The sequence below is a fragment of the Pan paniscus genome, chromosome 6, assembly GCF_029289425.2.
Source record: "Pan paniscus chromosome 6, NHGRI_mPanPan1-v2.0_pri, whole genome shotgun sequence".
In the NCBI taxonomy this organism is placed as follows: Eukaryota; Metazoa; Chordata; class Mammalia; order Primates; family Hominidae; genus Pan; species Pan paniscus.
Window position 1 is genome coordinate 182,708,083 of NC_073255.2, and position 19,479 is coordinate 182,727,561.

At 36.3% G+C, this 19,479-nt stretch overlaps 1 protein-coding gene across 1 annotated transcript in view; it reads left to right on the forward strand.

Annotated features, from left to right (window-relative positions):
- Window positions 1–511: 511 nt before the first annotated feature.
- Window positions 512–19,479, forward strand: part of CNTNAP2 (contactin associated protein 2) — a 2,297,635-nt gene continuing 2,278,667 nt past the window's right edge. The window contains exon 1 of the mRNA XM_003820514.5: window positions 512–1,437. Coding sequence (XP_003820562.5) covers window positions 1,341–1,437 — 97 coding nt within the window. The 5' untranslated portion in view covers window positions 512–1,340. The remainder of the gene's footprint in view (window positions 1,438–19,479) is intronic.

The window sequence follows — 19,479 nt, forward strand, 5'->3', positions numbered from 1 at the left end:
CCGTTTTGTGTTTGTGTTTGTATGCGTGTTTGCCTAAGTGTAGTTTCTCCTGGCAGCAGCGTGTGTTTGGTGTACGTGTGCATATGTATGAGTACGAATTAATTACATATCGAAAACATGTGCATTAACGGCATCTGCAGTCCTCCCTCCCTGCTCCAGTCAGTGGGGATGTTTAGCACCGTCACTTGGTGTTAGGACCACTCGGAAGACCTGCCTGTCGGACGCCTGATTGTGGTTCCCGGGGGGCCGGAGCTCCAGGAGCCTGTACCATCTTTATCTGAAGGGGAGGAGAGAAGGAAAGGAGAAGGCATCCGAGCGAGGGTGTTCTCCTTCCTGCAGCCGGGTAGGGGGCAGCCAGGTTTGGAGCAGGGTTCTAGGATTACACGGCAAATCCCCAACTTCAGCACCGCGGACAGCATCACCTCCCGCCCAGGGAGAGGCGCGCGCCTCCTTGCTCCGCCCCCGCCCCAGCTGATGGACCCCGGCCGGTCGGCTCAGTCTCCCTTTTGCTTTCAAACGAGGCCAGGGCAGGGCAGAAGGGTTGTGACAGCCAGAGGGGTACGGTAAGGAGGAGGAAGAGGAGGAGGAGGCGGAGGAGGAGGAGGAGCCGAAGAGGGAACCGAGAAGGGAAGAGAAGGGAGGGCTTCCCTCCGCCTCGCTCGCCGCCCGGGCTCACAGGCGCTGGCGGCGGCGGCGGCGTCTCCTGCTCTCCGCGGCTGTTGCTGCTGCTCGCGCTCCGCCGCCCGGGAGATGCTTCCTCGCGCGGCGCAGCGCTGAGGCCGTGCGTGCGCCCCGGCTGCGCTGCGCGCTCCCCACATACACAAGCTCTCCATGTGAGCTGACGGGCGAGTGGAAACCCCCCGAGTCACGCTGCCCGGCGGCGGAGGGAGCGCTCGCCCGCAGTGGCAACAGCTGCACCACCGTCCCCGTCGCTCTGCCTTCCTCTTCTGCAGCCTCTGCTCTTCTGATTACCTCCCTCCCCCGTCCTTTGGTGATTTTTTTTTTTTTTTCAAGAAGGAGAGGGCGGGGTAGGTGTCCGTTCCCTCCCCTCTTCCCCCTCCTTTGCCTTCTTGGTTTGAATTTCCTCCCCCGGCGTTGCACTGGCACACAGTGCAAGAGGCAATACCCGCACGGAGGGAGAACGAAGGCTGAGACTCCCCTGCCGCTCCAAGCCCGGAAGAACTGGAGCCTGGAGGGGGGTGAGGGGAGAAGAGGAAGCGGGAGGGGCTTGGCTTCCTCGCGTATTTGAGGACAGCCCATCTCCCTTCAAGAACCCTACGGAGAGTCGGACTGCATCTCCGCAGCGAGCTCTTGGAGCGCCGCCGGCCGGGAGGCGAAGGATGCAGGCGGCTCCGCGCGCCGGCTGCGGGGCAGCGCTCCTGCTGTGGATTGTCAGCAGCTGCCTCTGCAGAGCCTGGACGGCTCCCTCCACGTCCCGTAAGTAGCTGTCTCCTCGCTCTGCTCTGGAGCAGTTTCAGTGCGGCATTGATGTTTGGCACCAGGGTATCAACTCCGAGGTGCATCGCAGTGCTGGCACCCTGATGTGTTTGTGTCTCCGCTGTCACACACTTGCAGCCACTGCAGTAGACAAACTCGAAACCCAGCGTTTCTGTTTTGGAAGAGACAGGGTTGTGACGCTGGTGATGTTTCTGGAAAGTTGTTCCTGGTCTTGGTGATCGGTTGGCAAGAGCTTGGCTAGAGAGACTGATGTAGATGGCAGCTTCTTAGGAGTTGTTTGTGCAGGGAGAGTTAACTGCATTTGGCTTAGGGAGGTCAGTGAATGAAAAGTGAAGACCATGGCAAAACCAAGTTTCTTATTTTTATTTATGGTTATAACTTAATGAGCACGGGGTTGAGGTTAACAAGAGGAGCATATTTTAAACAGTTTGGGCACCTACAGGGTCTCTTTAACCTCTGCCGTTCCCTTAAAAAGTTAATGTCCATTTAGTACTTGCTTATTAAAATGGAAGGCAGCGAAATTGTAACTGAAATTGCTTTAATTCTTTGATACTTTGATATCATGGATATGACTGATGCAGTACGGGACTTGGGACACTCAGTGCAAAGCGTCGTTAATGTAGTAATAAACAGATTCTTAATAGGGTTTTCAGGAAAATAATTCTATTCAATATGTATATCTCTGCATTTTAATCAACTGTGTGTGTGTGTTTGTGTGTGTGTGTGTTTAAGACTGCCCCTGTTTTCATGAGGTTTAGAAAGAAATGGAAGATTCTGGCCCATTTTCTGCATTCCTTTAGAAGTGCATACTGTGCATGTAGAGAGGAAATGCATGATTGTTCCTTTGGTTCAGAAAGAGTTAAACACTAGAAAGACTGCCTATAGGAATCTTAGGATAATATTCATAAGCGCATACTAGTTTCTGAGAATGAGTAAGTTGATAAAGAATTATCATGGAGATTTCAGAGTTTAAAAGGAAGATTTTTTTGTCCATTTAGGAAAAGAAAAGTTTAATATTTTCCAGAATTCGTCATATGCGAAGTAGTCTTCTCTTTATTTCTAAGATTTTGGGATGTATTAATGCATCTTTGTTAATAATGATCTTATTGTAGTGGTAAATATCAACAGGAATAGCATTGAAAAAGGACATTATAAGTTGTAATAAGGAATCTACTATATAATATCCGGTTATGAGCCAGTATTACTGTTTTGACATATCTTCCTAAGTACGGTATTAGCTTTTCTTTTCTCACAATGTGTAAAGTTAAGGAGATAAACTAACTGGCAATCTAAGTTTGTAATGAACTTGAAAACATTGTATAGCATTTTTTATAACACAAGTTAAATCACAAAGAGTTAAATATTGTTAATATTTATGTCAATTTTATAAATTTAAACAAATTGTGGGGATATAATGCTTGCTGTTGATATTTACACAAATATGTAACTCTATCACTGGGAAACTAGTTTGATGAAATTCCTGTTTCCATTTCAAGGTCTGGTTGTATAGAATTTCCTGCCACTTTTCCTGGAAAATAAACTCCTTATATGTTAAATTTATTATATTCACTGATTGAAGGTCCTCATATCCAGGGTTTTTCCTGGGTTCTGTGTTCCATCATTCTGTATACTTTAATTCTGATGGGTCCATCTGAAACATCTGCCATGCGTAGCAAATGGAACACTGGCAGCCATTGGGTTAATGCATTTTAAGATAAAAAAGTTGTTATTTCATAAATATTTTCTGAGTTTTCAACTTTTTAGTTAGAATTTGAAGACAGAGAACATAGAAACAATTACTTTTAAGATGGTTAATAGTTATGGCCATTAAGATTTTTTATTAACTTGGCTTTCATTCTCTATTGTTTAAAAATGTGTAATGGCTTAATTAAGGTGGCTTTTTATTTCGTTTGAATTTAAACTGTGTGACCAAAATGCAAAGTTGCCCTATATCCTGGAAATGAATTAAATAATAAGGATGCTACAGAACTTTATTGATTAGAATGAGTTTCATGGATTCAGTACTTTAAATATCAACTGTACTTTACATTAATGAACATTTGTATTTACATTATATATAGCTCTGAAGGAGAGTATGATAGTTATATTCTTAATATAAAACATTCAAAGGAGAAAAAGATGGAAACTACATGAATCTAAGATAATGAGCAACTCAACCAGGAGAGGTCATCACAAGACAAAAAGTAGCATGAAAATCTAAAACTATCATTTTTCTTTGGTACACATTTTTAAAATGTGATGAGTATGCTCAAACTTTCTGTTCCTAAATACCTTTTTAATATGAGGGACAGAAGATGTTTATTTCACAACAACTGCATTTCAAATATGTATTTGCTTATGACTTATTTCTTTTTCTCTGTCGACAGACATATAAAAACTGTTAATACTATGTGTTGTACAAGCAGACTAGAATAAACTTGAAAACAAAGCTCATCACTATGGTTATGTAAAAATATAATCTAATTTCTTTGCAGATAGCGAAAATGAACTGCTGCTGAGCTGATGTAACAAATCGTGTATCTTCCCTTCCTGTAAATGTAGATACGCGGGACACACGTGGGAAGTTTAAAGAAAATATTTCACTCTTAGGGAGTTGCATTTATTTGAACATATTATAAAGACCTCGATGGTGCAGTTCTAAATGATGAGGAGTTTAAGCTAGCGCTTAATAAATTCACTTTTTAGAGTTAACTGAATTTTCACTTAAATAAATGATCTCTCATAAAGGCCAATTTACATCATTTAGTAGAACTATTAACCTATAATTTCATTGACCATCACATTTGGGAAATGTGTTTTGAATTAATTCACATATTCTCTAACAAATATGATTTTATACGTGTATATATACACACACATGAATATATATGTGTATAAATATATATGTATTTGTTCATATGTTTTATAAAAACATTTGAATACATGTTATAAAGTACATAGATACATATTTAATATAGCACATATATTAAGTATTATATGTAAAAATGTGTATATTTATATATTTTCTAAAACACCATTCAAGGAATTTAAGTTGTTTACAAGTTTATAGAAAGGTCTTTTCCAGTGCAATTATTTTAAGTAACTAATGCAACAATATTAAGCAATAGTATATTAGTCTATTTTCTCTTCCTCAATTCATATACTTCTCCCAAAATGGTATATTTTAAATGTAAAATATGTAAATGCATATAAAAGCAAAGACTGCTGGTTTATAGAGACCTTGAACATAGTAATGAACTTGTCTTAATGAAAACAATTTAAACTTAAAAGGAGCTTTAGGCAAGCAAAATTCATTGGTTGATAAAGCATAGCACATTATTTGCTTAATGCAACTAATAATTATTAACTAATTGGAGAGAAATGTATAATCTCGATTTTATTATAGGCACGGATATTCAGGAAGTAAGAATCATTGTTCAAATTTTACTCTTTACAATCAATATATGGCAAAATTGGGCAAAAAAATTAATCCACAAATTTAATTTAGCTCTTATTAACCTTTATGCAGTTATAAACCTACAACATATCATTTTAGATGATATCAAAGTTGTTTGGTGCATATCATATTTTAAATCTTACAGTTATGTGCCCCATAATGACATTTCAGTTCAATGATGGACCACGTGTATGTTGGTGGTTCCCTAAAATTATAATGGAGCTGTCATATATAGGTGTGCCATTTTTCATCTTGTATATCATATTTTTACTGTATCTTTTCCATGTTTAAGTATGATGAGATACACAAAGAGGCATTGTGTTATAATTGCCTATAGTATTCAGTGTAATAACATGCAGTACAGGTTTGTAGCCCAGAAGCAACAACCCATACCAAACAGTCTATGCTATGTGTGTAGTAGGCTACACTATCTAGGTTTGTGAGTGTGTACTCTATGATGTTGGCACAAAGACAAAATTGCCTAAGGATACATTTCTCAAAATATATCCTTATTGTTAGGAAATGCATGATGATATATGTTTTTTTGTCTATTTTAAGTGGCAAAACCTTTCAAGTTCTATAATTTCTTTGAGATTTAATTCACTGTTCCTTATTAGTAAATTCTTCTAGACAAAAACTTACTCAAATCTCTTAAAGTTTACATAAAGCTTCCTTTTTTTGTTTTTTGTTTTTTGTTTTTTTTGAGACGGAGTCTTGCTCTGTCGCCCAGGCTGGAGTGCAGTGGCCCGATCTCAGTTCACTGCAAGCTCCGCCTCCTGGGTTCACGCCATTCTCCTGCCTCAGCCTCCCGAGTAGCTGGGACTACAGGCGCCCGCCACCACGCCCGGCTGATTTTTAGTCTTGTGAATCTTTTTTATGATTGAAAGAAGAAATGTGACATGTCTACACTTGTCATCTGTTTTTAAGAAGTAGATTTTTGTATTTGTTGTAAATGGTATACAGAATAAGGAGAGAATCTAGGCTCAGAAATTCTTAATTCAAATGTGCTTTTCTTTAAAATATTAAACATATGGAGCTCCAACTTGTGCAAGTTGTCTGTTTAGTGATTGATGTCAGTGGGATGAAGAAATAAAACATGTACTTTAAAGATTTTCCCATCTCTAGTCCTGATTTGTGAAGTGCTTTACTTTATCATTTTTTACTACTTGCAAAGTTATAAAACAGCATATATAGTAATTTTAAGCCTCAAAACCAGTGTTGTGTGAAATAAAATAAAATTTTATATTTATGTCTGTACCAGTATCTGAAACTGGCTGTTACCTGTTTCTAGAGAGATACATATTTTAAGATAAGTAGTTATCAGAAACATAAGGTATATTTCTACAACCAGTATTGGGCTGCTGAAATAAATTATATGCTTATTTTTGCCATTTTAATAAGTAAGAATAATGATGCAATCATTTATATACAGCTGTTAATTTTCAAATGAAAGCCTTGAAAAGAATACTTGTAACAGAGTGATTCACTAAAACACTGGATTTTCCCATCTCCTGGGCTCTGTAGAAGCTATATGTTTTAGTTCTGAGCAGATAAGGATGTTGGAATGTGGAGATGCTTCCTCTTTCTCCATCCTAACAGTTCGTTTTATGGGAAGAAAAGTCCGTCTATCACACTCTTAGAGTCTATGTCTACAGTTCATTCGTTCCTTCCTATGTTAGGTAGAGTTACTTATCTGTTTGGTGACTATGGGAAAAGGACCTAGATGTGCTTACCTCAGCCCCTCCTTTCTCCTTCCAGGCTGCCTGCAGAAAGAATAGATTCTGCTGAATGATAGATAAAAGTAGGCTTTGCCTCTGCACTAATAGTGATAGCGCGAAGAGCCTTATGGTGTTCGGTTCTTCCTATGGCTTGAGACTCTGTTTAATTTTAGAAATAAGGTTAATGAATCCCACTGTATCACACATTTAAGCCTTATTCTTTTGTATCAGCAATACTTATATAAAGAATGTTATTTCCTCTCTGTGAGTTATTTTCTAATCTAGAACTCAGAGAAGGGACTGAGATTTACTGTACTCAGTAAAATCACAAATATATTGAAATTGCCAACAATAAGATTGATATTAAACTAAATGAACATGAAATAATTTCTGCATAGTTTAGAAACCAGTAAAGAATAAGACTTGGTTTTTCCATTGATATTGAGTTGAAGATTTGGTGTTACTCTGGTTAGGACTTCCAAACTCTCCCATTCATTCATTCATTCATTCATATTCCTACCCAGTGCTATCAGTGGTATTATTTTACAGAGATGCTTAGAATACCGTTTCTTTATCTGTGGTAAATAACATTGCCATTTAAAATACAGCCTATTTACAAACTTTAGCCAGTACACATCCAATTTCATCCTGTCCATGTAACTATTTAGTAAATTATATATGCCTTTAGTTGGCTGTTACATCACGATCCTTCTGTAAAATCATGAAGGTTAAATGTTTTAAGCCAATTATTCTTTCCAACAAAGCATTTGCACTTAGAAAACAAAGTTGATTCTTTCTTCAATTGTAAGTTTTGAAAAATATCTTCTTAAACCCTTCTTTAGTTCACTTTGGAGGTAGCTATTCATAATAACAGCTTGAGGTAACTGATTTTTTATGACACTGCAGATTTTAAAGCCTCCCCTGATAGTAGGAAATCTAGATATAAAGATGTGGTTGTTGGCTCTGAATTTGCTTGCTGAAGATCACATATTTTGGGTATACTGTAAAAATGTTGAAAAAATACAGAGGAGCTCCTGGGGGCCGTATTCTGTATTTACCTTGTGATTTAGGTTTGCTTGAAATACCTTCATAAACATAAATAGTGATATATGCCTTAATGTTTTTATGTTTAGGAAAGAGGTGAAATTAGATTCTGAGAATACTTTTACCAGGAAAAATTCCCCAAACATATATAAGTTTTTCATTACCTTTTCTAGTACATTCACAACCTTCTTCATCTACACTGGGATGGTGATCTGGAAATGTGAATCATAGAAAATGGCAGGCAATAGAGGTGTGACCTGCATACGCACTGTCAAAAGTTACTAAACCTGTGTTGTCTGGGACATCTAAGATGGAATCAGGTTACATAAAGTTTAGTTAAATTCAGGAAGGATTTGTTCACCTCTATGCATTAGATGTCATGTTGAAATAGTATGTGAAAAGAAAAATCTTGCCTGGACTCATAATTTTTATTTACTGTTATAATATCATCTAAGCTGTTCAATTATAGTATTATTTGAAAGGAATACATGAAAAAAAACTAGGCACAGTTTGTATTGTTAAAAAACAGTCTGTTAAGTGGTGAAATACCATGATATGCCAAATAAAATAATAACTCTAAGAAAATTCTCTTAAAATTAAAGGTGCTTCTATTTTTAATAGCAAAGGCTTGAAACCAACCCAAATCCCCATCAGTAATAGACTGGACAAATAAAATGTGACAAGAACACATCATGGAATACTATGCAGCCATAAAAAAGGATGAGTTCATTTCTTTGCATGGACACGGATGAAGCTGGAAACCATCATTGTCAGCAAACTAACACAGGAACACAAAACCAAACGTTGCATGTTCTCACTCATAAGTGGGAGTTGAATAATGAGAACACCTCGGCACAGGGAGGGGAACATCACACACCCGGGCCTGTCGAGGGGTGGAGGGCTAGGGGAGGGATAGCATTAGGAGAAATACCTAATGTAGATAACGGGTTGATGGGTGCAGCAAACCACCATGGCACATGTATACCTGTGTAACAAACCTTCACGTTCTGCACATGTATCCCAGAACTTAAAGTAAAATTAAAAAAAAAAGTGCTTATTGTCACTTCTATATCATAGACTGAAGTAGTTATTTTGAACTAACAGAAAACACATGTGGATTAAATTTTATCACTGTTAACTCGTTTTTCTAAGCAGTCACCTCTTAATGGGAACCAAATTATTAAGTAACATAAGTACAGACTGTCTATATATATATGTCTTTTTCAGAAATTGGTCAAAAATTTATAAACAGAACTACATGAAAAAATTTCAGCCTAATTATGTCACATAGTGAAATTATAGCATATTTTATGGGTCTTATTTTTAAAAATTTATTAAGTACATGTTAAATAATGGCCTATGATGCATTAAATTACTTAATTGCTAATAAATTCTAACTTAAAATGTAAATTGTTATGTAGCATATTTGAAACATTTTTTGGTTCAAATAAAAATATGTCTGGACTATAAAATATGACTATCAAGTTTTTAGGTTATGAAACTATTATACTAGCTTAGTGTTTTTAATGCCAACCAACTGAAGAAAACATGATTCAGGTGTTTTTTTCTATGTATTCATAGCAACAATAACACAATGAGTTCGATGCTGCCATCAATACTAATGTTACTAATTCTCATGGTATTTTACTCAGTGGATTTGAATATGGCCATAGAATCTTTCTCCACACAATATGCCTGACAGCCACGTATAATCCCATGAGATTTGGTATTTAATATAAAACTTTATTTTTTTACTCAAGTTATATATATTGCCACCACCAGCAGTTTTTCAGCTAATAAAGTATACTTATGATTTAAGTCACTTGGTTAATGTCCTCATACCTAAAGAATATGTTAAAACGAATGCTTAACTTATAGTAGAAGAGATTTTCAATGGCAGTAATGAAATTTCCAAAAATGAAATTTAATCATGCCTCATGCACTTCTGTAGTATATGTAAGTTTTATTTATATATCTTAACGTAAACATTTAAGTTATTAAGTTATGACTAGTTAAAAGGAAATAGTAGCATAGTTAATTGTGTTTTTGTATGTCCACAGTACAGAATTAAGAATAACTATTTTGGCCAGGTGCGGTGGCTCACGCCTGTAATCCCAGCACTTTGGGAGGCTGTGGCAGGCGGATCACGAGGTCAGGAGATCGAGACCATCCTGGCTAACACGGTGAAACCCCATCTCTACTAAAAATACAAAAAATTAGCTGGGCGTTGTGGCGGGCGCCTGTAGTCCCAGCTACTTGGAAGGCTAAGGCAGGAGAATGGCGTGAACCCAGGAGGCGGAGCTTGCAGTGAGCCGAGATCGCGCCACTGCACTCCAGCCTGGGTGACAGAGCGAGACTCCGTCTCCAAAAAAAAAAAAGAATAACTATTTTATTGTGTCAGTTGACAAAAATAGTACCGTGTCAGAGATAAAAATGTGCCGTGGTGGGGTATTAACATTGCTTCTACCATTAAGAACATAAACAAAAACAACCTTATTCTAATATTCTAGATACTGAGGGGGTTATTTTTGTGGAATTGATTCCAAAGACAGGGATGCTTGATCAAAGAAGATGTTTAGTTTTTGGCTAATAAATGTTGCCTGATTGAGTTCCACAAATTCTGTAACAATTTACATTTTCAGCATTAATCAATGAGTGTCCTTTTCTAGAACTCCAGGCAGCAGTACATATTATACTTATTAAACGTTCTGCTTGTATTACGTAAATAGCTAATATTTGTTGTGTTGACTTCTTATTAAATCTTTCTTCCCAGCCTTTCAAATCAGGCACTACTCTTTATGTGTACTAGGTCACTTATTTCTTATAACAATGCTTCAGTTTGCAAATGAAAAAATCAGAGACACATGGAGAAGTAACTTCCCTGGGCCACCAGCTTGGCCTATTTCCAGGTCCAGTGCTCTTCACCGTGGCATAGCTGGCTGAGAGTGAAGTGCTGTCTCTGTGTTCAAGTTCTCTAAGAAGTTTCAGCTTACATCTAGGCAACATTGTAAGGCTTGATTGCTTGTATATAAAGGAAAAAGCCTATTGGCATAATGTTTCTATCTTTTTGTTTACTTATTCCTTGATGACACTGTCATATGTTCTGGAGACTTAAAAATTACATTGGTAAAAAATAAAGAAATATATTTGAAATAAAGAGAGGAATGCAGCTCTTTCAATGGTAGCACATTAAATCATAATATATATGTCATTTTTGTTCTTCTTCACAATAAGGTACTTTTGCAGTGTAGTTCTATCATTTGAGTACTATTGAAATACATGTAATTAGTCATGTAGTGAAAACATTTATTTAAAGCTATGTAAAATATTTCTTAAAATGCTTTGTCAGGTATACATAAAAGCTGTCTTTAAATCAGTTCTCAGGAAATGTTGAAGTCTGTATCGAAAACTGTAAATATGATTGCTATTACTAAAGTTAAAAGATGATAATTGTTTAATCTATAAGCACAGTTTTGAGTATTCATTTCATACAATCGCTAATCCATGAAGCTTTTCTTGAGAGTGCTGTTGAGAAAATAACTTTTTCCTTTGCTTTCATGGCAGTGGGAAAATATTTGTCTTTAAAATATTTGCCAGTCCTAATGCTTAAATATTTCTTGTATCCATCCGCTGCTCTCCATTCCTATCACAGCTTCTATAGTTAAGATTTTCAGCATTTCCCTCCAGGCGTTAACTTAGTAGCCTCCTGGTATGCCTCCCGGATTCTAATCTTCCCCCTCTAGCTTATCATCTATATCTATGCCAGAAATACTTTCCCAAAACACAAATCTTGTTATAGTACTGCATTTCTCTAGTTCTTCCCTGTCTCTTAAATTTAGTCTCCTCCTAACCCAACATTTGCACCCTATAATCTAACCGACCATACTGAGATCTTTGCAGTTTCTCTAACACAACATGCTGTTTCGAATCATATTTCTCTTACACCTTCTTACATTTTGTCCCCTCCTTTCATTTTTCCTGTTTTATCTATGCTGATTTAGAGGAAACTCATTTACGGTCCAAGCCTCAGAATCTTGGAGCAGATTGATGTATCAACACCTCCCTGTGGCAATTTGCTCTAATCACAGGTGAAATACTAAGACGCGGCAGGCAAATTCTTTGGTTTCTGAACTTATAAGGAACACAGTGATCACAAATAATGAAAACCACCTCCAATTATCTGATATTAAAGTGAGAAATTACCCCATAGTACCGACAACAGAAGGAAGGCGAGAAATATATTTTCAAAGAATAAACCACAAATATTTTCCTCATTTTATAAGTAAATGTGTATCTATCATAAGGGAAATTTGAAACCATGTTGTGAAAGCTTACAACTTCTGCAACCCTTTTTCTACCGGATTTTATTTTAAAAGATTTTCTGTGCTTTTCTTAAGCCACATGGGTGATCATGTGCCTTTAAACCCAAGCCCCACTGTCCTTTCCACAAGCTATTATCTGAAGAATTATTTGTTATCTGCATGCAAATTAAAGACGTGTCAACAAAATAATTATTGCATCTAACAAGTACTTTAAATAGAGTACTTAAGATGTCACCAAATCTTCTAAATGATAGCTGTAGCTTCTGAAAAACTTGATAATTATATATATTTAGTGTGTAATAATCCAGCAGATGTGTTGATATTGTTGAAGTTGTTATGAAATGTCAATGAATTTCATTTCCATTTTTAATATGACAAAAATATAATTTTATAAGTATAAAAATAGTTACTTCTATTCTATTTGTTTATATTTTAAACTCTGTCTTCATCCTTACCTTTGCAACTTAGTACACACTTCTGAACCATTTCAAAGTTGGCCAGTCTAGCGAAGCCTGTTTCAAATTTTATATTCTTCACAATGATCCCTGCAGTGATGCCTACTAAAAACACATTACTCTCTTTTCTATTAGTCCACAATCTGCATGAGCAGAGCCTGTACTTTTTCCCTTAGGCTGATAGGTATTAGGGAATGGTTGTATTAAAGGAACTAGACTTTAGTAAACATGTTTCATCATATTAGGTACTGTACTGGTTGCATTATACCATTACATGAAATTAGCCCAAATACCTCTGTGCTGTAATATTCAAAGTATAAGGATGCTCAAGCATTTTAAAGCTCACTGGTTCCATCTTTATACAGTTCTTACTTTTGTCAAGTCCTTCCCTTGCATTGATACAGATTTACACTCCCATAAATTCCAGCCAGTAGTTCTAGTTGGGCTTCTCAAATAATAAAAGCTTAACATTTACCCAATATTCTACTGCCGTAAAATACTTGAAGACAAATATAGAATCTAATTAAATATAATTTAATACTTAGTCGCTACTACTTTTATAGATAGCCAACTAATACCTTGAAGACAAACACATTCCTTAAAACACTGTGATTTATATTTACTTATGTCCTCCAAATTACCCAAATATTTCTAGGTACACAACCAGTGTTAAATAAATACAATTGAAAATGGAATTGAAATGGGTTAGCTCTGTATACAAATTGTTTCTTAAAGTGCATGTAGCTAGGTTATAGCAACAAATATGCATTTCTTTGTTGTGTTTTTATAGCTGAAAGCATCATACTAAGAAGTATTATAATTGTAATATAATGTTAGTTGCAAACAAGTGTGTCTGTAAGTAATCTTGGTATTACAGAAAAAAAAACTGCCTTAAAACTTACATATCTGTATGAGTCAAAACCAAAAATGAAACAGAAATATTTAAAGGGACTGTTGTTTAAAAGTAATAGGACAACTACAGTTATTTTAAAAGATAGTTTATACTTATTTGCTCAGTGTGAAATAAAACATTTTTAAATTTTAATTTATTATCTACTCTTTGCCCAAAGTATATTAGAAAAATGTTACTGCAATTTGAGTAGTCTTCATATTGTGATAAAATAGGTAATTATTATATGCAATAATCTGAGGCATTTTCGTTTTACAGAGCATATAATCACCCCACATATCAATTTTTGGAATTTAAAATGTGTTGTTGGCACAATTAGAATCATGTATCTACTTTCAAAGAGAGATTTCAGAATATTGCAAATAAAAATGACATTGTTTCTTTTATCAAATTGGCATCAATAGGGCCTTTTTTTCAAAAAAAGCTTTTAGATCTGCTATTTGTTCATTTATATGTGTATAATTACAGTATTCAGAGGATCTCTCATGCTGTGTTTGTTTCCACATATGGATTTTCAAATGACAAAGTCTCAAGTGGTGGCGCTAAAGACAAACCATGCTAGCTACTCAAGCATTTCCTTCCTGGAGTTGTACTGTGTCAACTGCTCCCTAAGAAATGGGTAAAGAGGGACTACTGAGAAACATGCATTGAGCATCAGCATGTTTTTGAAAGTTTAATCATCTAGACCTGGAACTAAAAGTATCTTCCAGTTATTTTCTTTATTATCCACTTTATCAGCTTCCACATAACACATTCAGTTTTCTACATTTTAGTTTAAAAATTGCCATTTAATTCTATGCTTCTATGAAGTCACATATCCTACTTATGCTTTCTTAATTTCGAAATTATTTGCACTGTCTATTTTATAATATTTTATCTATCTTAATAATTTACCTTAAAGTTCTCTTTTATTGAATAGGTATGACAACATAGAAATTAAAATTATTGAATCATTCCAATTAGTCCACAGGTAAGGTCATCAGTGAGTGATTAAGGAAACTCTTTCTGTTATAACATTTTAGCTAAAAGCTAAAGAAAAAGCCAAGCAAACAGCAGGAAAAGACTGTTCCAAGAAAAAGAGGACAACCTCACAATTCCAACATTGGCCAAGTTTGGAAGTCACTTTGATGAGGAGATATTTAGTGGTTTTGGAATTAGTCTTCTGTTAAACGTGTAATGAAAAGAAAATTTTGAAAGAGTAAATTATCCCGCTTAATTGTCTATCAGCAAATAGAAAAGAAATTTTCACTGGTTAGAAATATAGGCAGTCGGGCCGGGCGTGGTGGCTCATGCGTATTATCCCAGCACTTTGGGAGGCCGGGGCAGGCAGATTGCCTGAGGCCAGGAATTTGAAACCAGCCTGGCCAACATAGCGATACCCCATCTCTACTAAAATTACAATTAGCAGGGCGTGGTGGTGCTTGTCTGTAGTCCCAGCTAGTTGGGAGGTTGAGGCAGGAGAATCGCTTGAGCCCAGCAGGCAGAGGTTGCAGTGAGCCAAGATCACGCCACTGCGCTCCAGCCTGGGTGACAGTGTGAAACTCCATCTCCAAAAAAAAAGGAAAGAAATATAGGCAGTAAGCATTTATTATCTTTAATAAGACAGAATAATATATGTTTTACCAGTTTTATTAAACATCAGCATTACACATCAGCATTACAAAAGCTGTATGTTCCACAGATGCGCTTGACTGCCAAACTGTGTATCTCAGGGGTCCCCAACCCCAGGGGGTTCCTGTTAGGAACTGGGCCGCACAGCAAGAGGTGAGCAGTGGCCTGGGGAGCTAAGCTTCATCTGTATTTCCAGCTGCTCCCCATCGCTACCATTACCGTCTTAGCTCCACCTCCTGTTGGATCAGCAGCAGCATTAAATTCTCATAGAGTGTGAACTCTATTTTGCTGTTCATGCTAGGTTGTGTGCTCCTTAGGAGAATCTAATGCCAGATGATCTGTCACTGCATCCCATCACACTGGATGGGCTCATCTAGTTGCAGGGAAACAAACTCAGGACTCCCACTGATTCTACTTTATAATGAGTTGTATAATTATTTCATTATGTATTACAATGTAGTAATAATAGAAATAAAGTGCACAATAAATGTAATGCACTTGAATCATCCTGAAAACATCCCCTCACCCCCTCCCAACCCCCAACCCCCATCTGTGGAAAATTGTCTTCCATAAAACCAGTCCCTGGTGCTAAAAAGGACTGGGACTCTTGGGCTATCTGGAATGAAAAGCATATGCATTGCTGTACATGGAATGCACTGCACAGATTTAGGTGTGGGGAGGGATAATTGTGGGGAGGTATAAGTTTGTTCTTTAAATTGTATTTTAAAGTATATTCGGTCTTAAAAGGATTTTGCAAAATTGTATCTGTTTCTGTTTGGCCTCCTTTTTTTTATAGGTATCTTTGATTATATAAACCAAAAATATTTGAAATCTACTTTAATTCAGCTTAAAATGTAAGATTTGATTAGGCCAACTTCATCAAAGCAAGCAAAAATTGGAATACTATTATGTGTTTTATAAATGTATGCATGTATTTATTGATCCATCATCGATGAGTTTAAAATATTAGGTATCTTCTCTATGGCAGGGTGCCCAACTCTCCTCATTATCTGTGGCAAGTTGCCTCCACCGTCAAAGCTAATCTCCATGTATGTAAGAAATAAACAGTCCTTTACTATGAATGGGTATCCTATCCTACAAGCTCCTAAAATAAAGATCACTGCAATCTAATGTTCTATAGCATTGCTGAAAGTAATTTTTATAGTAATTACTTGCTGCAATGTATTGACATTGATTTGGTAGAAGTACTAATGGTGTTTGAGAATCGTCTACATATTCTTTGGGGAAAGTATTTTGCAGTGGTTATCAGCACACAGGCATTTGTCTCAGAAAAGCTGGGGTTTGGTTGGCTCTGTTCCTGAGTGACCTTGGACAAATTATCTGAACTTTTGAGACCCAGATTTCTAACATGCAAAATTGCAAAATAAAGGCACTTTATCAAAGGCTTGCTGTACGATTAAATACAGAATGTGCAGACACAGGCACACAATGGTAATCAGTTTTAGTGATTTTTACTTTTTATTATTTTAAAATACATTAAATATTTATTATGCAGTTACTATGGGTATAATACTAGAATACAGTCTATAAATAATCTTGCAAAATAATTTGTAATTGCCTCTTACATTTACTTCAGAATTTATTTGGGAAGCTAGAAATTACAGTTAAGCAGAATTAGCAAAGATTAGACCAGTGTATTTTCTAATATCCACATAATAACTCATGTAAATGGCCAAAAAGTGAGATAAAAATATCATTCAAATACATTAAGATATACTGAATTAAGGAAGGATGGCATATAAAATCTATGTTAATTGAATTTTTATATTTTCATATTATATGCAACAATATATGATATTGCTATATTCTGCCAAATGACATGCTAGTTAATGTCACTTAATAAAAAAGTATACTCAAATATTATAAAACATGATAAAAACTATTAAATCATGCAAAATATCTACTTAGTAGAGATTATTTTACAGTATAATAGATATTCAGTTACCTTGCTCATGAATGTTTCTGAAAAGTGACATTTGCAAATTGGAGAGCTTTGTGAGCAGGAAGAACATATCCAAACGCATAAACATTTTTACCCTAACTTGTCGGCCATATGGGTAGATGATATGAAGCTTGTTTTGTGACGTGCCATGGAAAGTATAGAGATAAATTAGACATTTGTTTCTCATTTTTGAATTTGAGACTATCCAAATAATTAGAAAGCTGAGACATCCAACAGTGGAAATTACTTTAACTCCTTAAAAATAGTGGTCAGATGTTTTGGAGGTTTGGCTGAAATGACTTATAGACATTTTTTGCATTATTAAAGAAAATATTTGACTGTGGTAGGCTCTGGAGATTCCAAAAGCTTGAGATACAAGGTCTCTGTCCTGAGTTTTTTATAATCCCTAGAAATGTAGAAAATATTTATGATTAGGAATTTATGATAAGCAGCTTTATGTGTAATAAAAACTTTGTGGTTTTCTTGCAAAGGTCTAGGCAAAATTAACATTACCTTTTGCTACATAGATAGTGAAGGCATGAATTAGAAATGATAGGATCATAAAAAATGATGATGAAAGTTGGTCACTGGAAAATTATATTCTGGGACATATACTAAGGCCCTATTGATAAGTCATAGTGAATTCTTGTCATTCTATGTCCTGGGATTTGGGCAGAGCTCTCGGGCCTGTCTATGAGACCCTTGACTGCGCCCTGCCTTTCAGCTAGCCTCAGTTGGTGCAGGAAGCTTTCTTTATCATTCTCTGTCAGAGACTGGTAAGGTATCTTTATAATGTATTTTTTTTTTTTTTTTTACAATTACAAAACTTCTGGAAACAGAGACTGAAAGGCTTAGGATAAAGTCAATTAACGTGGAAAACATTTGTCTTTTTCCCTCCTCAATTTTTGAATATTCTTTTCCATAAAAGGAGAAGACATTACAATTTCATTTATAGGAAAAGAAACAGAGAATGAAGATCAGCGCTCTGGTTTCTACCTCTGGGAAATGTTAAATAAATCTCAAGTATCTCTTGCAGTTTACTTTGCTCTGGTTTCCTCATTTACTCCTGTGCCCTTCTCTTAACACTCCCATTAGCCAGGAAGATAGGCAAAGATGAGGGAGAAAGACATGGTTACACTAGGGAGAGAAAAAGCACCGGTCTAGGCATCTTCAAACACTAAATACTGGCAATAAGGAAAAATATCAGGACTGTTTTATATCAAATAATCCATTGTTCTTTCTCCCTGGACCCTTGGATCTCAAACACAAAAGAGTTAAACACTGCTTTTTATTTCAGAATTTATTATTTAACGCACTGGCACAAAATGCATTTAAATCCAAAAGAAATTCAGGGCAATTGAGCAACAGTCATTCCAAAATATCTTTCAATAAAAGTCTAATTTTTAACTGTTGAAGAAAGACTGGCATTGTTAAATGAACCTTTCAGTGCTTTAACATACAGGTATATTGCATGCCTGTGGTTTCCAAAAGTTTATATTAATTTTTATAGTTATATCATAGTCAATATGTGTTGCCTAAATAAATTTAGTATCGAAAAAGGAGCGTTTGTTTTATTAATGTTAAAAAATTATTTTATTTGTGGATGATGTTTTCTACATGGGATATAGTTCAAGGGTTACTTAGAAATGTCAGCACTGGCCAGGCACGGTGGCTTACACCTGTAATCCCAGGACTTTGGGAGGCCAAGGCAAGAGGATTGCTTGAGGCCAGAAGTTTGAGACCAGCCTGGACAACATAGCAAGACTTTCTCTCTACAAAGAAATATTTAAAAACTAGCCAAGTGTGGTGGTGTGTGTCTGTACTGTAGTCCTAGCTACTGGAGAGGCTGAGGTGGAAGGATTGCGTGAGCCCCGGAGTTCGAAGCTACAGTGAATAATGATTGCACCACTGCATTTCAGCCAGCTGAGACAAGAGTGAGACTCTGCTTCTTAATAATTTTTTTAAAAAGAATTTAGGTCAGTATTAAAGTTTGTGATAATTCAATTATATTTAGCTTAGAGAATTTTGCTAATAAAAATAACTTTGATAATTTAACACATATGTATGTTATTGAAACAGCAAGCATTTTGAAGAGGCAATTTTCTAAATAACCTTTATTTCAAAGTGTATTGTTTATTGCTGTGTTAGTTTGTTTTCACACTGCTATAAAGGAATACCAGAGACTGGGTAATTGATAAAGGGAAGAGGTGTAATTGACTCACAGTTCTGCATGGCTTGGGAGGCCTCAGACAACTTACAATCATGGCAGAAGGCAAAGGGGAAGCAAAGGCACGTCTTACATGGTGGCAGATGAGAGAGAAGAGCATGAAGCGGGAGGATCCCCACACTTAGGAAACAACCAGATCTTGTGAGAATTCACTCACTATCATTTGAACAGCATAGGGGAACCATCCCTATGATCCAGTCACCCCCAACCAGGTTTCACCCTTGGCACTTGGGGATTAAGAGGGTTACAATTCAAGATGAGATTTGGGTGGGTTCACAGAGCCAAACCATATCAATCGCTGACTTTAAAGAAAA